Genomic DNA, 16,039 nt, shown 5'->3' with positions numbered 1-16,039 from the left:
CCACGCTGCACATTTCTACAAACATAAACACAGAAACAAATAAAAACTGTGAGGTGGTCATAATGCCTTATGTTTACTTCCCTTTGGTGTTTCCAGTTTCTCAATCACTGCCTTTGAATCAGTGATCATTGTTGGGACGAATAACATCTCAGAGGAAACCATGGTAGAATTCAGCAAGAAGGTGAAGACAACAATGTTTAACTACTTAATAAAAATCTTTTTTAACTTCATATTTTGGATATCTTTGTCTCAGGAGAATGAGATTGACGTGATTGGCGTTGGAACACATCTTGTCACCTGCACTAAACAACCATCGCTGGGTTGTGTGTATAAGGTATCAACTACTTTGATGAGATTCAGAATTGAGTTATTCCATCACAAATCATAATGCTGTTGCAATTTTGTGAGAGCTTGTGGAGGTAAGGGGCAGGCCCACAATGAAGATTAGTGAGGATCCAGAGAAGAGCACGGTCCCAGGAAGGAAATCTCTCTACAGATTACTAGATGCTCAGGGTAAGAATAGTTACTTTTTGGTAGTTGTGGGGAGAAAGCATGGCGATGACGTTTTGTACCTTTAGTCTACCAGATATAGTATCTATATATTATCCTCCTTTGTCAAAATAGGCTCGTTATAGGACTTTACAATAATTTAATATGTAAAAGCAAATCATGGAGAAATGCATGGGTGTAGTCTGTAAATGCACTCACTCGGTCTGTTGCGTTGATGAATTTAGCTGTGCGAATTTATAGCCTCCGAAGTTACTGCTGATATGCAATATCATGTAAAAAAAAACATGACCGAACGATTCGCCGAAAGACGTTTGGCCGACGGACGTTTGGCCGACGGACAGTTTGCCGAACGGACGTTTCGCCGAAACGGGATTCGCGCGCTCGCCCCGCCCCCTGATCGTGTGTGTACATGTTTTTCAACCTCGGACCGCGCGCCATATACGGCCCGTTACAGATAACATTCATTTAGGAATAACAAGGGCATGTACTGCCCCCCCCGCTGGACATATTTCTAAATAAAAGTACGTACTACATTGTGCTGCCAATTTTTTATATTTTTTATTTTATTCTTGCGTTTAAAGTAGTAGCCATTTGGACACGCAATGTAATTTATCAAAGTAGTACATGCCCTTGTTATTCCTAAATGAATGTTATCTGTAACGAGCCGTATATGGCCCGCGGGTCGAGATTGAAAAACATGTACACACACGATCCGGGGGCGGGGCGAGCGCGCAAATCCCGTTTCGGCGAAACGTCCGTTCGGCGAACTGTCCGTCGGCGAAACGTCCGTCACGAAACGTCTTTTGGCGAATCGTCCGAGTACCAAAAAATATATAGGTATAGGTAATCCTTCGAATATCGCGGATAATTTAGACCAGACATGACCGCGATAATCGAAAAAAGTAGGATCACCCCTATAATTACTACATATACTACATGTTTTTGCCCCTGTACAAAAATACAACTACACAAGTACAATTATCAACAAGTGTTAAATATTACAGTTATACAGTGGTACCTCGACCTACGAGCAGCTCTACCTACGAGATGCTCGAGATAGGATGAAAATTTCGATCGAATAATTCGCCCTAGATACGATCACAATTTGGAGATGTGACCAAGCTAGGTGGCCATGACATGAGAGGCAGTTTATCATTGTAGCGCAGGGTCTTTTTTGCCGCATCTCTTTCGTGTATAACAGATATCTACGAGCACTGAACAATTTATTCAGACCAGTTTCTCCTACGCATCAACCAGGAAACGCGCATGCGTGGGCAAAAAGAGGGATTTCTGGGTAATGAAGTATACTCGTGCACACCGATAGCCAATGGCACCCTTTCTCAGAATAAAACTTCATTACCCACAATCAATACGTGGGTAGGCTGTTATTCCTTCCTTAGCCTGTTAGCTCCCGCGATCGCTCATTCAAGACTACTTCTCGTTGGCAAGTGGTCCTGCGTTATCCTATTGTGAGGACATTTGTATGCATCATTTTTGGAATATTTTGAAGGGAATAAAACAGCAAACAGCCCATCGATAGCGAACGTGAGAGTGGAGGCGTGGCAAACAGCTAACCCGCCCAGGACGACGTTAAAAAAAATTAAAACAAAATTAGAATTCAGTTTTGTGTTACATTAAACGTATGTTTGAGTGTCTGTACATATTAATCCAAGTTAATTTAAATTTCTTTGTTCCGTTACGAGTGCGTTGTCGTGGAAAGTCCCCCCATTTTTGCCTTGAGATACGAGAGAAACTTGAGATTAGAGCATACTAGAGGGCTCCCGATGCAGGCGTCCGTATGGCTGAGCATATGAGAGGCTGCTTGAGAGAACAGGATCGCTGTGTCTTTTTTCGCCACATCTCCCTTCGCGTAAAGATATCTACGAGCATACAGGTTGCATTTTTTTTTACTGGAGATAGCATGATGTTGATAATCTGCGAAAAAGACAGCGGAATCTTCATGGACTTGAAAGCAAAGCAAGCATCTGAAAAAGACACCAGCGAAACCCTTCAAAGCAAGTCTTGGCTCATTTGATAATTTTTAAAAATGAATGCTTGGTTCTGAGGCATGGAGAAGGTATCACTATAACTATACACACACACACAAATGCAAACGCACACCAAAATTATGAATTAAAACTTTGTGCATTATTAATATTTTGAATGTAAGTAATGTGTGTGCCAAAAGTATATCCTAATAATGCCAGTACATCAATTCAATTGAAATAAATGTTCCATTTAACCTCCTATGACCTGGCGTCCACATCTGTGGACATCACATTTTGGGTTGTCAATACTTCAATGTTAAATTTTGGACTACAAGGACCTGGCGTCCCCTTATGACGTGGACATCATTTTTCTCAGAAACGACATCATATAAAAAGATAATTCTTTGTTTTTACACTCATCAGGTCCCATTTAGCTTAAATATCAACGAGAAAGTAAAAATGCGTGCCTTGCAAGAGTTTGGGTCTTAGGAAGTTAAAACAAAAAAACAAAGAATAACAACAAAAGTAGATAATAACAAAATAAATAAATAAATTGCAACCAAAACATAAAATAGATCGTTGCTCTCTTAAGTAAAGCACGAATACAGTGGTACGTCTACATACGAGCACCTCTACATATGAGCATTTCGAGATACGAGGAGAATTTTGAGCAAATAATTATCTCTAGATACGAGAACAATTTCGAGATGCGAGAAAGCCAGGTGGCCAAGACATGAGAGGCTGTTCATTGTAGCGCACTGTTTTTTGCCGCATCTCTTTCGTGTATAACAGATATCTGTGTTATTCAGTGTTTTTTTCCGTCACTCAGCGCGAATGCCGGAGCGATCGCTAATACGAGCAGTATAGTATATTACTTCCCGTTGGCTGCTCATAAGAACATCAGGGGCACTGGCTCTCTCCCCCGCAACTCCTCGTGTAATATCTCTGGTCGCAACTACCTTTTTGTAACGTCTCTGCGAGCACTGAGCGGAGCGTTGCATTTTTTCAGTGTTTTTTCCCTCCCTTAGCCTGTTAGCTCCCGTTAGCGGAGCGATCGCTAATTCAAGACTACTTCTCGTTGGCAAGTGGTCGTGCATTATCCTATTATGAGGACATTTGTGTGCATCATTTTCGGAATATTTTGAAGGGAATACAACAGTAAACAGCCCATCGATTGCGAACGTGAGGGTGGAGCCGTGGCAAACAGCTAACCCGGCCAGGAGAAGGTATACAAATGTAAAACAAAATTAGAATTCAGTTTTGTGTAAAGTTACATTAAACGTATGTTTGAGTGTGTCTGTATATATTAATCCAAGTTAATTTAAATTTGTTTGTTCTGTTACGAGTGTGTTGCCGTGGAAAGTCCCCCCTCTCTATCCCTCTCTCTCTACCCTCCGCGAAATCCGTCAAATTTTAGTTCTATTAAATACATTTTATTATTATTAAACCCCTAAATATGTGTTACTTTGTTAATAGATGGCGAATTAGAAGTAATAAAACATTTTTTTCCAATCCAATATCCTGTTTTTGGTGTTTGTTCAGAGGGTTGGAACGAATTGATTTGTTTTTAATTCATTTCAATGGAAAACGTTTGTTCGAGTTACGAGAATATTGACATACGAGCTCAGTCCCGGAACAAATTAAGCTCGTATGTAGAGGTACCACTGTACAGTAATACCTTGACATGCGAGTGTCCCTACATACGAGAAATTTGAGATGCATGGAAAATTGTGGCCGCCATGTGGCCGAGTATGCGAGAGGGTGCTTATGAGAACATCATCGCTGTCTTTCTCTGGGGATCTTCTTCGCATAAAGATATCTATGAACACCGGACGTACAGTTTACGTTTTTTACGTGTTTTTTTTTTGCGTTAATCAGTGCAGAATTAAGTGAAAAAAACAATAGCTCCAAAGCTAGCCGGTGCAATGAAGGGTAGTGAGAAGTAAAAGCGTATCATGACAATCGATATTAAGCATGAAGTATTAGAAAAACATGAGTGGTTTACGTGAGTGGTTTACATGTGACAGCTGGCAAACCAACATAAGACAAAACTTATTTTTAATAGTGTGTATAGTAATCAAAGTTCATTTAAGTTCTGTTTAAAGTTTCTGTTATGTGACATAGTGTCACAAAAGTGAACCGAACGTGTTGCCGTCAGGTCTCACTCCTCCGCCGCTCACGCCACTGTTGGCCGCTACCGTCTGTCTCGAAGGTAAAAACCCCATACAGTACTGTACTATGTATAATTTCACATTTTATTGCAGATTATAACTACTAGATATGTATTTGTTACTTTGTGAGAGTAGGTGATGAATTAGAACAATTAAAATTTTCAATATTAATATCCTTAGCAGTTTTTTTTCAGAGGGTGGGAATGGATTATTTGTATTTAGTTATTTTATTTAATCTCATCTCATTTTCTGAACCGCTTTATCCTCACTAGGGTTGCGAGGGGGGTGCTGGAGCCTATCCCAGCTGACTCCGGGCCAGAGGCAGGAGATACCCCGAATTGGTGGTCAGCCAATCGTAGGGCACCAGGAGACGGACAAACATTAACGCTAACACTCATACCTAGGGGCAATTTAGAGTGTCCAATCAGCCTACCATCCATGTCTTTGGAATGTTTGAGGAAACCAGAGTGCCCGGAGAAAACCCACACAGGCGCGGGGAGAACATGCAAATGCCACACATGTGGACCGACCTGGATTTGAACCCAGGACTCCAGAGCTGTGAGCCCGACATGCTAACCACTAAGCCCCCAGGCAGCCCGCGCGGATTTTCTCGGAGTTATAAAAAAAAAAAAAAAAGTTCAAAAAAATGCCGAAATCTACACTGAAACTCACAACCGGAAGACAGATGAAAAATGGCAGTGAAAAATGGCAGTGAAAAATGGCAGTGAAAAATGGCGGAAGTCAAGGGCCAGCACCAAAAAAGAATTTTACCGCAGAATTACGCGACATACATTATAAAAGGAGTACAAGATCTTGTCTTCTCTGCTGCGAGTGAATTTACTATCGCACACATTACCACGTGGACAAAGTCAATGGTTAGCCTTTAAGTCTGGACTACATTAACCGCAATGTTCGAGGGATTACTGTAATTGTAATGAACTTTGTATAATCATTAATCAAGATTTATTCTATTGACTGTAACCAGCATTTTATGTATCGCTTTGGATGATGTAAAGCAATCAAATCAGGGAAAAGGTGTTGTCTCTGTTTAGTACATAACCTAATGTCAAAAAAAATTGATTTCTGGCACAATTTTACGCCTGATGGTGCAGAGGTTCCCTCGCCTGACTTCAGTTTGGGCAGGCGCGGGCTTGATTCCCGCATGTGGCGCTGTGATTGTGAGTTCGAATGGTCGTCTGTCTGTGTTCCCTACAACTGACTGGCGACCAGTCTAGGGTGTAGTCTGCTTTTTGCCCGAAGTCAGCTGGGATAGGCTCCACTAACCCCTGCATCCCTTACAAGGATGCGTGTTACAGAAGAAGAATTAATGAATGTATGGCACATTTTTACAGGAAATCCTTTTCTGGACCTGGTTTGTCTGGCACGGGAGTCGCCACCAGAGGCAGGGCTCCTTATAAGGTGCCATCCTTTGACTAGTGATGGTACTCCACTCTCTGTCACTCCAGTTCAGGTCATTTGTCTACGCCAAGAAGTGTTTACAAATGGAGAGGTGAGTGTTTACCATTTCGACCTAACATAACAATGACAATAGACAGATTTTTCATTTATTGTTTTGAGCAAAGTGTGGCGAACCAAACAGTGGATGGGGCAAATTTTTGTAACTGAAGAAAGGATTTGGCGGAAACTAGAACCGCTTTGTGAAATAATATCCTGCAGCATTACTAGGTGATTGGTCCCGCAACTCATATCTACCCAGCTCATAGCTCGGTAGCTTTCTCATGCAGCATGCAAAGGGGAAATGACATCATGTCTATTCTTTCTTTTATGCTAGAAAAATAAAGTTAGTTTTTATTCCAAATCTTACTGATTCACTTGTAAGAGATATGGCTAAATGACACACGTCCAATCACATTGTTTATTTTTTAAAAAAGAGAACAATCCACGAAGAGATGTACTGACTTCATTGGCTCAGCCACAGCGTCAACAAACAAAACAAAAATGATTTGTGTTCCTAACCCTTAAGATTGACAAACAGCTGTTTGATATAGCTTGTTAAAAAGTTAGGAAATAAATTCTTAGTTTGCTGCTGTTTTTAGTGAGGTAAACCAAAAGAATTAGTCGCTCCACTTTTTACATGGTATCTGTTACGATCGCGCCGCCACGTCGTGGCGCGATCGGGGAGATTCGGACCCAGTTGCGGGGAAGCAAGGGGAGGCGAGGCGTGCAGTTCTCATGACAGTAGCTTTAATTACTCAAACACTTTACAAAATAACAAGGGCTTGTATGTCCCAAAACGTAACAGAACCGGAGTATGGGGAATAATACCTGTAGCGATGTATGCTGTGACACATGGTGTGTCACGCAGGAATTTACGCAGTGTCATGGAGGAATTTCCGACAATGACTAACCATTTGTGTGGTGCTTAAATACCCACATCAGCAAGTAATCACGGATTGTTTGCAGCTGCTCTGACCTGACGGCAAGCCAGGAGGGACAAACGGGCCGCTCCTGACAGTACCTCCCCTCTAAGAGATGGATTCTAGACGTCCTAATGCCGAATGTCCATGAAAAGCAAAAAGCAGGCTTACCGTTTTCATCGTGCGGTGGGTGTCTGCGCCAGCCCGTGAAGAGACGAGGGAGTGGCCGGTCCAACGAGCGTCCGCGCTGGCCGGTGACGAGGCGTGGGAGTGGCCGGTCCGACGGGCGTCCGCGCCAGTTGGCCTGAGACGAGGCGAGGAAGTGGTCGGTCCGGCGGGCATCCGCGCCGGCCTGAGACGAGGCGAAGAAGTGATCGGTCCGGCGAATGTCCGCGCCGGCTGGTGACGAGGCGACAGGGTGGCCGGTCAGGCGGGCGCTGCGCCGGCCTGAGACGAGGCGTTAGAGTGGCCGATCTGGCGGGCGTCCGCGCCGGCCCGAGAAGAGACATGGGAGTGGCCGGTACGGCGGGGGTCCGTGCCGACCTGAGACGATGCGAGGAAGTGGTCGGTCTGGCGGGCGTCTGCGCCGGCCGGTGACGAGGCGTCTGGGTGGCCGATCCGGCGGGGATCAGCATCGGCCCGAGACGGGGCGTAGGCGAGGCCGATCCGGCAGGCGTCCACGTCAGCATTTGAAGAGGAGTGGGAGTAGCCGGTCCAGCGGTCCTTTAAGTGCTGGCCAAGCCCCCTGCCCTTAACAGACACCAGAATCTTGGAAAGGTCGTTGAGCACCTTACCCTGGCTGCTCGGGGGGCCGCCAACCCCCTCGTCCGGGAGGGCCGGAGAGTCGCTCTCGCCGGCGCGACCCCCTCGTCCAGGGGCACCGGAGAGTCGCTCTCGCCGCCGCCGCCCCTCTCGTCCAGGGGTGCTGGAGAGTCGCTCTCGTCGGCGCCGACCCCCTCGTCCAGGGGTGCCGGAGAGTCGCTCTCGCCGGCGCCGACCGCCTCGTCCAGGGGCGCCGAAGAGTCGCTCTCGCCGTTGCCGACCCCCTCGTCCAGGGGCCCCGGCGCATCGCTGCCGCCGACCCCCTCGTCCAGAGGCCTGGCGCGTCGCCACTGCTTCTGGGCGGGCAAGAGCTCGGCGGGCAGACGCTGGGCGGGCAGACGCTGGGCTGGCAGGAACTCGGCGGGCCGGAACTGGGCGGGCAAGAGCTGGGCGAGCAAAAGCTGGGAGGGCAAGAGCTGGGCGGGCAGACGCTGGGCAGCCAGGAATTGGGCCGGCAGGAACTGGGCAGGCCGGAACTGAGCAGGCCGGAACTGGGCAGGCAGGAACTGGGTCGGCCGGAACTGGGCAGGCCGGAACTAGGCAGGCAGGAACGAACTAGGCAGGTAGGATTTTGGCAGGCAGGAACTTGCCAGGCAGGAACTTGGCGGACCACCCGGCACCAGAAGCCTGGTTCGTGGCTTCGGCACGGGTGCGACTGGCGGCCCAGCTGGCAAGGGGAGTCTTTTGCGTGGCTTTGGCACGGGAATTTGGGAAGCTTGGAACGGCGTGGTCGGGCGAGGCGTCTGGACGGGCGAGGTCGAGCAAGGAGCTTGGACGGGCGAGGTCGAGCAAGGAGCTTGGACGGGCGAGGTCGAGCAAGGAGCTTGGACGGGCGAGGTCGAGCAAGGAGCTTGGACGGGCGAGGTCGAGCAAGGAGTTTGGACGGGCGAGGTCGAGCAAGGAGCTTGGACGGGCGAGGTCGAGCAAGGAGCTTGGACGGGCGAGGTCGAGCAAGGAGCTTGGACGGGCGAGATCGAGCAAGGAGCTTGGTCAGGGGCTCAAGCGTCCAGGCCCTCCCTCCGCTTCTCCCTGCGGCGCGGCGCTCGCCGCCTCCTCCGGGAGGACGGCACAGCACACCGGCCGCCACGTGGTGGCCCATTGTAGATGGCCAGCCGACTCGGTGAAAGACCTCGTTGCTGTGCCTCCCCACAAAGACAAGACGGGCAGTGTTCAAAACTTCTACCTGAGCCTCCCTGCCGGCCGCCACGTGGTGGTCCACTGTAGATGGCCAGCCGACACGGCGAATGCTGGTCGGGGTAATCCAGGTCGGAGTAATCTGAGAAGGAGTAGGGGTCAACGTCCTCCGGGGGAGTGTATCGGAGTCCGAATCGGCTGAGAAAATCACTGTCCGAGTCCGAATCTCCAGCATACAAATCAATTAGCTCCCGGTCATCCTCACCATCAAAAAATCCCAACCGACATAGATGTGGTGTTCCAACAGGGCCGATGGAGGCTGGGGATTCTCCCTCCATTGAGGAAAAGACTCGCTGGAGTTTGAATTCAGATAACTCGGGCGATGAACAGGGGATGTCGGAACTTGGATATTCTGACTTAGCTGTGCTGGCAGCCCAGTGCAACGGGCTGAGCGAAGGGTCGGTTTAAAGGTGAAACTTGAGCCGGGGCGTTTGACCGGGGCCGATGGAGGCTCAGAATTACCTCCTAATTGAGATTCCTCCGCTGCTAGAACGTCTCTAAGATGCTCACACCACGGTGTAGTCATAAATTCCCTAAAAGAAGGGGAGGCGAGTCGTGCAGTTCTCATGACAGTAGCTTTAATTACTCAAACGCTTTACAAAATAACAAGGGCTTGTATGTCCCAAAACGTAACAGAACCGGAGTATGGGGAATAATACCTGTAGCGATGTATGCTGTGACATGTGGTGTGTCACGCAGGAATTTACGCAGTGTCATGCAGGAATTTCCGACAATGACTAACCATTTGCGTGGTGCTTAAATACCCACATCAGGAAGTAATCACGGATTGTTTGCAGCTGCTCTGACCTGACGGCAAGCCAGGAGGGACAAACGGGCCGCTCTGGACACTATCAAACGAAACTGCAGTGAGATGACAAGGACATTGACAAAGGAGCGAGGTGGCCCCTTGGAAAAATGTTTGTAGAAATGAGTCAATCGTTCCCTGGTGATGTCATTATGAGAACAGCTACCATAGATGAGGGTAAAGTAAACATCCAAGATGCTTTGCCATGAGTAGTAACCATGCGGAACTACTCAAACTAATGAAATGCAGAACCCTTTTAGAGATGATCTTGCTTGGACTGCAAACTTTTATGGAAACCATTCTGCATCATCAGCAGGCATCTCAGGGTGACAGGTGTTTTGCCCCTTAACGTGTACACCTCGCCTGAGTAGAGCAGCGAAGACTGACTAGGCTTCACCTGTAGAAGGGTTCCAACTGTGGGCTCTCTTGAGCCACAGCCATTTTTAGCTGGACTCAGCTATGTCCCGTGTGGCTTTCTTCAGCAGGTTTTGACTATAGTCCTATCCTCTGGAGGAAATAGCGCACGTATTTTCCTGGGAACCTATGACTGCCGACTTCGATGGGGAATAACGATGCATGCCAGTGTTTTAGGGCCACATCATCAACCAAGTCCTGGTTATCTTTCTTTTGTTGGTGTGACAAGTCCAGCCTCTCTTCCCACGAGACCGTGAGCTCGATGACTACAATGTTTTTTTGTGCTCCTGGAGCACAACCGTGTCGGGTCAAAATAAAGTCTGCCACGGTGGTGGGAAGACAAGTTTCTTCTTTAAGTCCACGTCTAACTCCCAATCTGAGGCGCGGTGAAGAATGAATGCAGAGGTTTTGGCCTTTTCATTGACTATAGCTCAGCCTTCAGCACTATAATACCGGACATTCTGGCTGACAAACTCTCCCATCTTGGACTATCCTCTTCCATCTGCCGCTGGATTAAGAATTTTTTAACCAACCGTCCACAAACTGTTAGACTTGGTCCCCACATCTCTTCCTCCATTACACTGAGCACTGGCTCCCCTCAAGGCTGTGTACTGAGTCCTCTTCTATACTCCCTGTACACACAACTGTACACCGACCCACCAGTCTAACTCCATTATCAAATTTGCCGATGACACCACTGTGGTCGGACTCATCTCAGGGAGGCATGAGTCTGCCTACAGAGATGAGGTCAACAAACTGTCTTCGTGGTGTTTGGTGAACAATCTCACACTGAACACCACGAAAACTAAAGAAATAATCCTGGACTTTCGCAAACAACAGAGATCTGGACCCACTCCTCATAAATTGAGTATGCATAGACAGGGTCCAGTCCTTCAAATTCCTGGGGGTCCACATCACGGACAAGCTCTCCTGGTCTACCAACACCACGGCAATGTTGAAGAAGGCCCAGAAACAACTCAATTTCCTGAGGGTACTCAGGAGGAACAACTTGAACACTAAGCTTCTGAAGAGATGGACAATCATTCACGCTCACACTCATACCTAGGGGCAATTTAGAGTGTCCAACCAGCCTACTGTGCATGTTTTTGGAATGTAGACGGAAACTGGACTACCTGAGAAAAACACACGCTATCCCGGAGTGAACATGCAAACTCCACACAGGAGGACCGACCTGGAATCGAACCCAGGAAGCCCACAACTGTGAAGCCAACATGCTAACCACTCATACGCCGGGCTGCTGAAATTCTCCTTTTTTAATATGACCAAATTTGGATAATATGACCAAGATTTTCTCCATCTCACTCATTATTGTACAGTATTTTTTTTGCTACACACTTGTAACTCCACCTTTTCAACATGCAGGTTTTCTTTCCACGGTCACATTGCTATGACATAGATTTACAGAAAACGACGTCGCACTGGAAAGAACAAAGATGTGGAAAACTGACATTATGAATGGTATAAGTTTGCCAAGTTGAGAGGTGTAACGGTTGTTACTGGCCCAATTTTGAGGCAGAAGTCAGAGCAATTTCCTCAACAGATGGGCTATGAAGACATGTCAGATAAAGAAGGCTAGTTTCATCACTGGAACGTTTGATAATAGATTTGAGTGGCTGGGTGTGTACAGGCTAAATCCAAAATAGCAGATAGTATAATAAAAAATGCCAGGACTGAAAACAAGGTAGCCAAATTAATTGAGAATTGTGGTCCAGACATCTACAACGCTGAATTTCCGTGCACTGCCCAACTCGACGCATGTTGAAAAGAACAACATATTTTAAAGGTGTGTAAAAATGGCTAAAAGTCGTCTAGCTATGCTAATGTGCAACACTTAACAATATTTACTTTGTTTCAGATGTGGTTATGGCGGCTTCATTTTTTATGACCATTCGGCTATTATGACGAAATGGTCGGGTCCCAAGGTAGTCAGATTAAAGGTCGACAGGTATATCGGCCGGCCGATATATGGACTTTAACCAAGATAAACAAATAAAAATAAATCAATTAAAAAATATAGTGATTTTGATCAGGCATCTATATGGGAAACTGCAGCCGCTTTGACTGACGGAAAGATCCCGGACTTAGAGTCTGTAACACTAACCCACAACGAGACACTTGGTTTGAAACATATGTAAGATTTTTTTAAATTTTTATTTCAGCAAAAAAGAATATGCAATGTTTATCGAGCTTCTGAATGTCTTTACCGATTAATGCCTCTGTGGCAATAAGAGTGAAGCGTAGTCAGTAAAGTCTCCAAAATGTTTATTCCTCCAAGAAGTTGCGCCAAACGGGGGGGCTGTGTTAGTGCCAATTAACATATGTTGGCAATTTTTAGATCCAAGTTATGTTCTGCTTGCAAGTGAGACTGAGTAAAACTAAAGATAATCAACTCTCCAGCGACCGCAATGAATGTCAAGTAATCCGCACATAGTCTCTTTTATTAAGTGTGACTGACACAATGTTAGAAAACACAACAATCGGGGATAATAGGGGCATCTTGTTTGCCTTGAAATTGAAGCGAGCCACTATGGACATACAGTGGGGCAAATAGGTATTTAGTTAACCATCAATTGTGCAAGTTCTCCTACTTGAAAACATTATAAAATCCTGTAATTGTCAACATGGGTAAACTTCAACCATGAGAGACAATGTGGAAAAAAACTGAAAATCACATTGTTTTATTTTAAAATAATTTATTTCCAAATTAGAGTAGAGAATAAGTATTTGATCCCCTACAAACAAGCAAGATTTCTGGCTGTCAAAGAGGTCTAACGAGGTCTCCACTTGTTACCTGTATTAATAGCATCTGTTTTAACTCATTATCGGTATAAAAGACACCTGTCCACAACCTCGACATTGAAGATGAGACGTGGCTGGGTCTTTCAGCATGACAATGATCCCAAAACACACCGCCAGGGCAACAAAGGAGTGGCTTCGTAAGAAGCATTTCAAGGTCCTGGAGTGGCCTAGTCAGTCTCCAGATCTCAACCCCATATAAAATCTGTGGAGGGAGTTTAAAGTCCGTGTTGCCCAACGACAGCCCCAAAACATCACTGCTTTAGAGGAGATCTGCATGGAGGAATGGGCCAAAATACCAGCAACAGTGGGTGAAAAGCTTGTGAAGAGTTACAGAAAACGTTTGGCCTCCATTATTGCCAACAAAGGGTACATAACGAAGTATGTATTGAGATTAACTTTTGGTATTGACCAAATACTTATTTTCCACCATGATCTGCAAATAAATTATTTAAAAATCTAACAATGTGATTTTCTGGGGGGGTTCCACATTCTGTCTCTCATGGTTGAGGTTTACCCATGTTGACAATTACAGGCCTCTCTAATCTTTTCAAGTAGGATAACTTTCACAATTGGTGGTTGACTCAATACTCTTTTGCCCCACTGTAGGTGAGCTTTAGCTAATGGTGTCTTCAAATCTAAACGATACCTGAAACTATTAGCACTTTAGTCCTGTTTCTTCTGAAGCAATAAACTTAAATTCTCACCCAGTTGTGGAAATTAAGTACAGTCATACCTCCAGGTACGAAATTTTCAGGTTACGAAATATTTTATATGTGAATGAGTGACTCGAGATACGAAAAAAATCCAAGATACGAAATGCCCTAAAAAGTAAATGCAAATCCTTATCTGTTATTTTATTTTTAAAATTATGTCACAGATGCATTGATTCTCACTTAAGAGCATCGCTACCCTCTATTGGGCTCTGATTTCATCTCTCTCATTCTATCTCATATAATGACAATAAAAGCATTCAGTTCAATTCAATTCACAACAACCACTATCCATGTTTCAAAAGTCTCTCTAACATACCTGTCCACTTCGACTAAATGCTTCCCTTATTAATGATTGCAATTCCCCTTATTAAGCGATTAAAAACCATACAAATGCAATGCGGCACATATTTTCACACACACACACACACGGCAAACGTAAAAGTCTAAAAATGTAGTACAAAGTGGGCGGCTTTTGACCCTGGTAGAACAGGCTCTTGCTGTCATCTGGCAGACAAACGTATAACGGGTATTACGTCTCCCATCATAACGGCCTCGGAGGGAACTATTTCAGCGCTGCAAGGCACAATTTCATGTTTTATTTATTTTAAGACATTTTCTCTCACTTTTGTTTCCTCACATCTTTCATACAAAATTGGGACACTTTGACCAAATTTAAAGGGTTTAGTTTGTATTTGTGTGAGGACCGTTGAACGAATTAGAGAATTTACATACAGTAATACCTTGAGTGCCCCGACATACGAGGAATTTGAGATACAGTGAGAGTAAAATTCCGAGCAAATATTTACCTTGAGATGCGAGACAAATTTTTAGATACGAGCATTCGAATCTTTCTCGCCACATCCCCGGACGTCCGGCTGCCATTGACAGCGGTAGACGTCTGATTCATGTTGACTGCTGCGTTATATATCCACTTGATGGAGCTCTAATAACAGAAATAGCATCTGCACCTCAGTCAACATAAATCGGACGTCTACCGCCGTCAAAAGCAGCTTATTGATAGTGTGTTTAATTTGGGACAATAATAGTATAAAAGAGGCAAGTTTGTCTATACCAGGGGTGGGCAAACTTTTTGACTTGTGGGCCAGAATGGATACTAAAATTTGACAGCATTTGGACACGTAATGTAATTTATCAAACCTGGGGATTGACATGTAAGAAAAAAGACACAATTGAAGGTGAACATTTATTTTCAAATTTACTTTCAACATTAAGAACATTATTATTCAACGAAAGAAAGCAGTCTTTAAATTGAGAGTGATGAGCAGCTTGTTGTTCTCCAAGTTACACTCCAACAAAGGTCTAGACTAGTGCGTCATCTATCGGGGAAACGAGGGTATTGCAGGGCAAAGGGAAATTAATGAGGTGATTGATTTTTACTATAATTTGGACAACGTCGGCGGGCAGGATTAAAAAGCCTAACGGGCCGTAGTTTGAAAAACATGTACACACACGCCAATACAAGCGAATCCGGGAGCGAGCGAGCGAATCCGGCGACGAATAACATGTACACACACGCCAATAATACGCATTGCCCCCATTAACCGCGATAATCGAGGTATTACTGTAATACAAAAAACAGGTTGATGATTGTAGTATAATCCAAAAAACAGGTCGATGATTTTAGTTCATGTCCTTGCTGCTTCAGTCTTCAGGGGGTAGATTGGGCACATGATGAGGGGTTTCCCCAACTGATTTTTGGCGCGCAAAGAACATGGTGATGGGGAGTTGTGAAGTCAGTTGTTTTTGTTCTAGAAATATGTTTTTGTACACTGACATGAGACCGTCCAGGCAATTGCCAAATTCATTCGCTCTAATCATGTTATAGTCAATCTCCTGGATCCGTTGTTTTAAGTCGTGTGCCTTATCAAAGACGTCCTGCAGATTTTTCCAAGACATACCACGTTCTTCATTCACGGCCACATCCTCTTCCTGGCCCTGGCCCTCATTGCCCGCTGCTTCTTCCTCCTCACTCAGCGACTGCATCATTTCGATGAGGTCTTGATCAGTCGGAAGTGTTGAGTGGCTCTCGAGCAGAATGTTCACCTCCTCCTCCGCCGTCATGTCTGAAAATCCTTCGGTGGCTACGGACCGAGCCGGCACCACTGCCTGATCAACAGCGGAGTCCTTAATCTCCTCAGGGGTGAACCCCTTAAAGTTCTCAGTGACTTTTTCTGACCACAAACTTTTCCAGCTGGAAATTAAG

At 45.4% G+C, this 16,039-nt stretch overlaps 1 protein-coding gene across 4 annotated transcripts in view; it reads left to right on the top strand.

Moving 5' to 3' along the window:
* naprt (nicotinate phosphoribosyltransferase) overlaps nt 1-16,039 on the top strand; it is a 38,846-nt gene that overhangs the window by 19,218 nt on the left and 3,589 nt on the right. For 3 of the 4 annotated variants that reach the window (XM_077594593.1, XM_077594592.1, XM_077594595.1), the window contains 5 exons: nt 97-181; nt 254-334; nt 411-513; nt 4,657-4,710; nt 6,022-6,179. In XM_077594593.1, the coding sequence (XP_077450719.1) occupies nt 97-181; nt 254-334; nt 411-513; nt 4,657-4,710; nt 6,022-6,179 (481 nt within the window). The remainder of the gene's footprint in view (nt 1-96; nt 182-253; nt 335-410; nt 514-4,656; nt 4,711-6,021; nt 6,180-16,039) is intronic. The other variant, XM_077594594.1, reaches the window with a different exon arrangement.

This window comes from Stigmatopora argus, chromosome 24, assembly GCF_051989625.1.
Source record: "Stigmatopora argus isolate UIUO_Sarg chromosome 24, RoL_Sarg_1.0, whole genome shotgun sequence".
Lineage (NCBI taxonomy): Eukaryota > Metazoa > Chordata > Actinopteri > Syngnathiformes > Syngnathidae > Stigmatopora > Stigmatopora argus.
The sequence above is the reverse complement of the archived record's forward strand: the minus strand, read 5'-3'. Positions and strand labels throughout refer to the sequence as shown.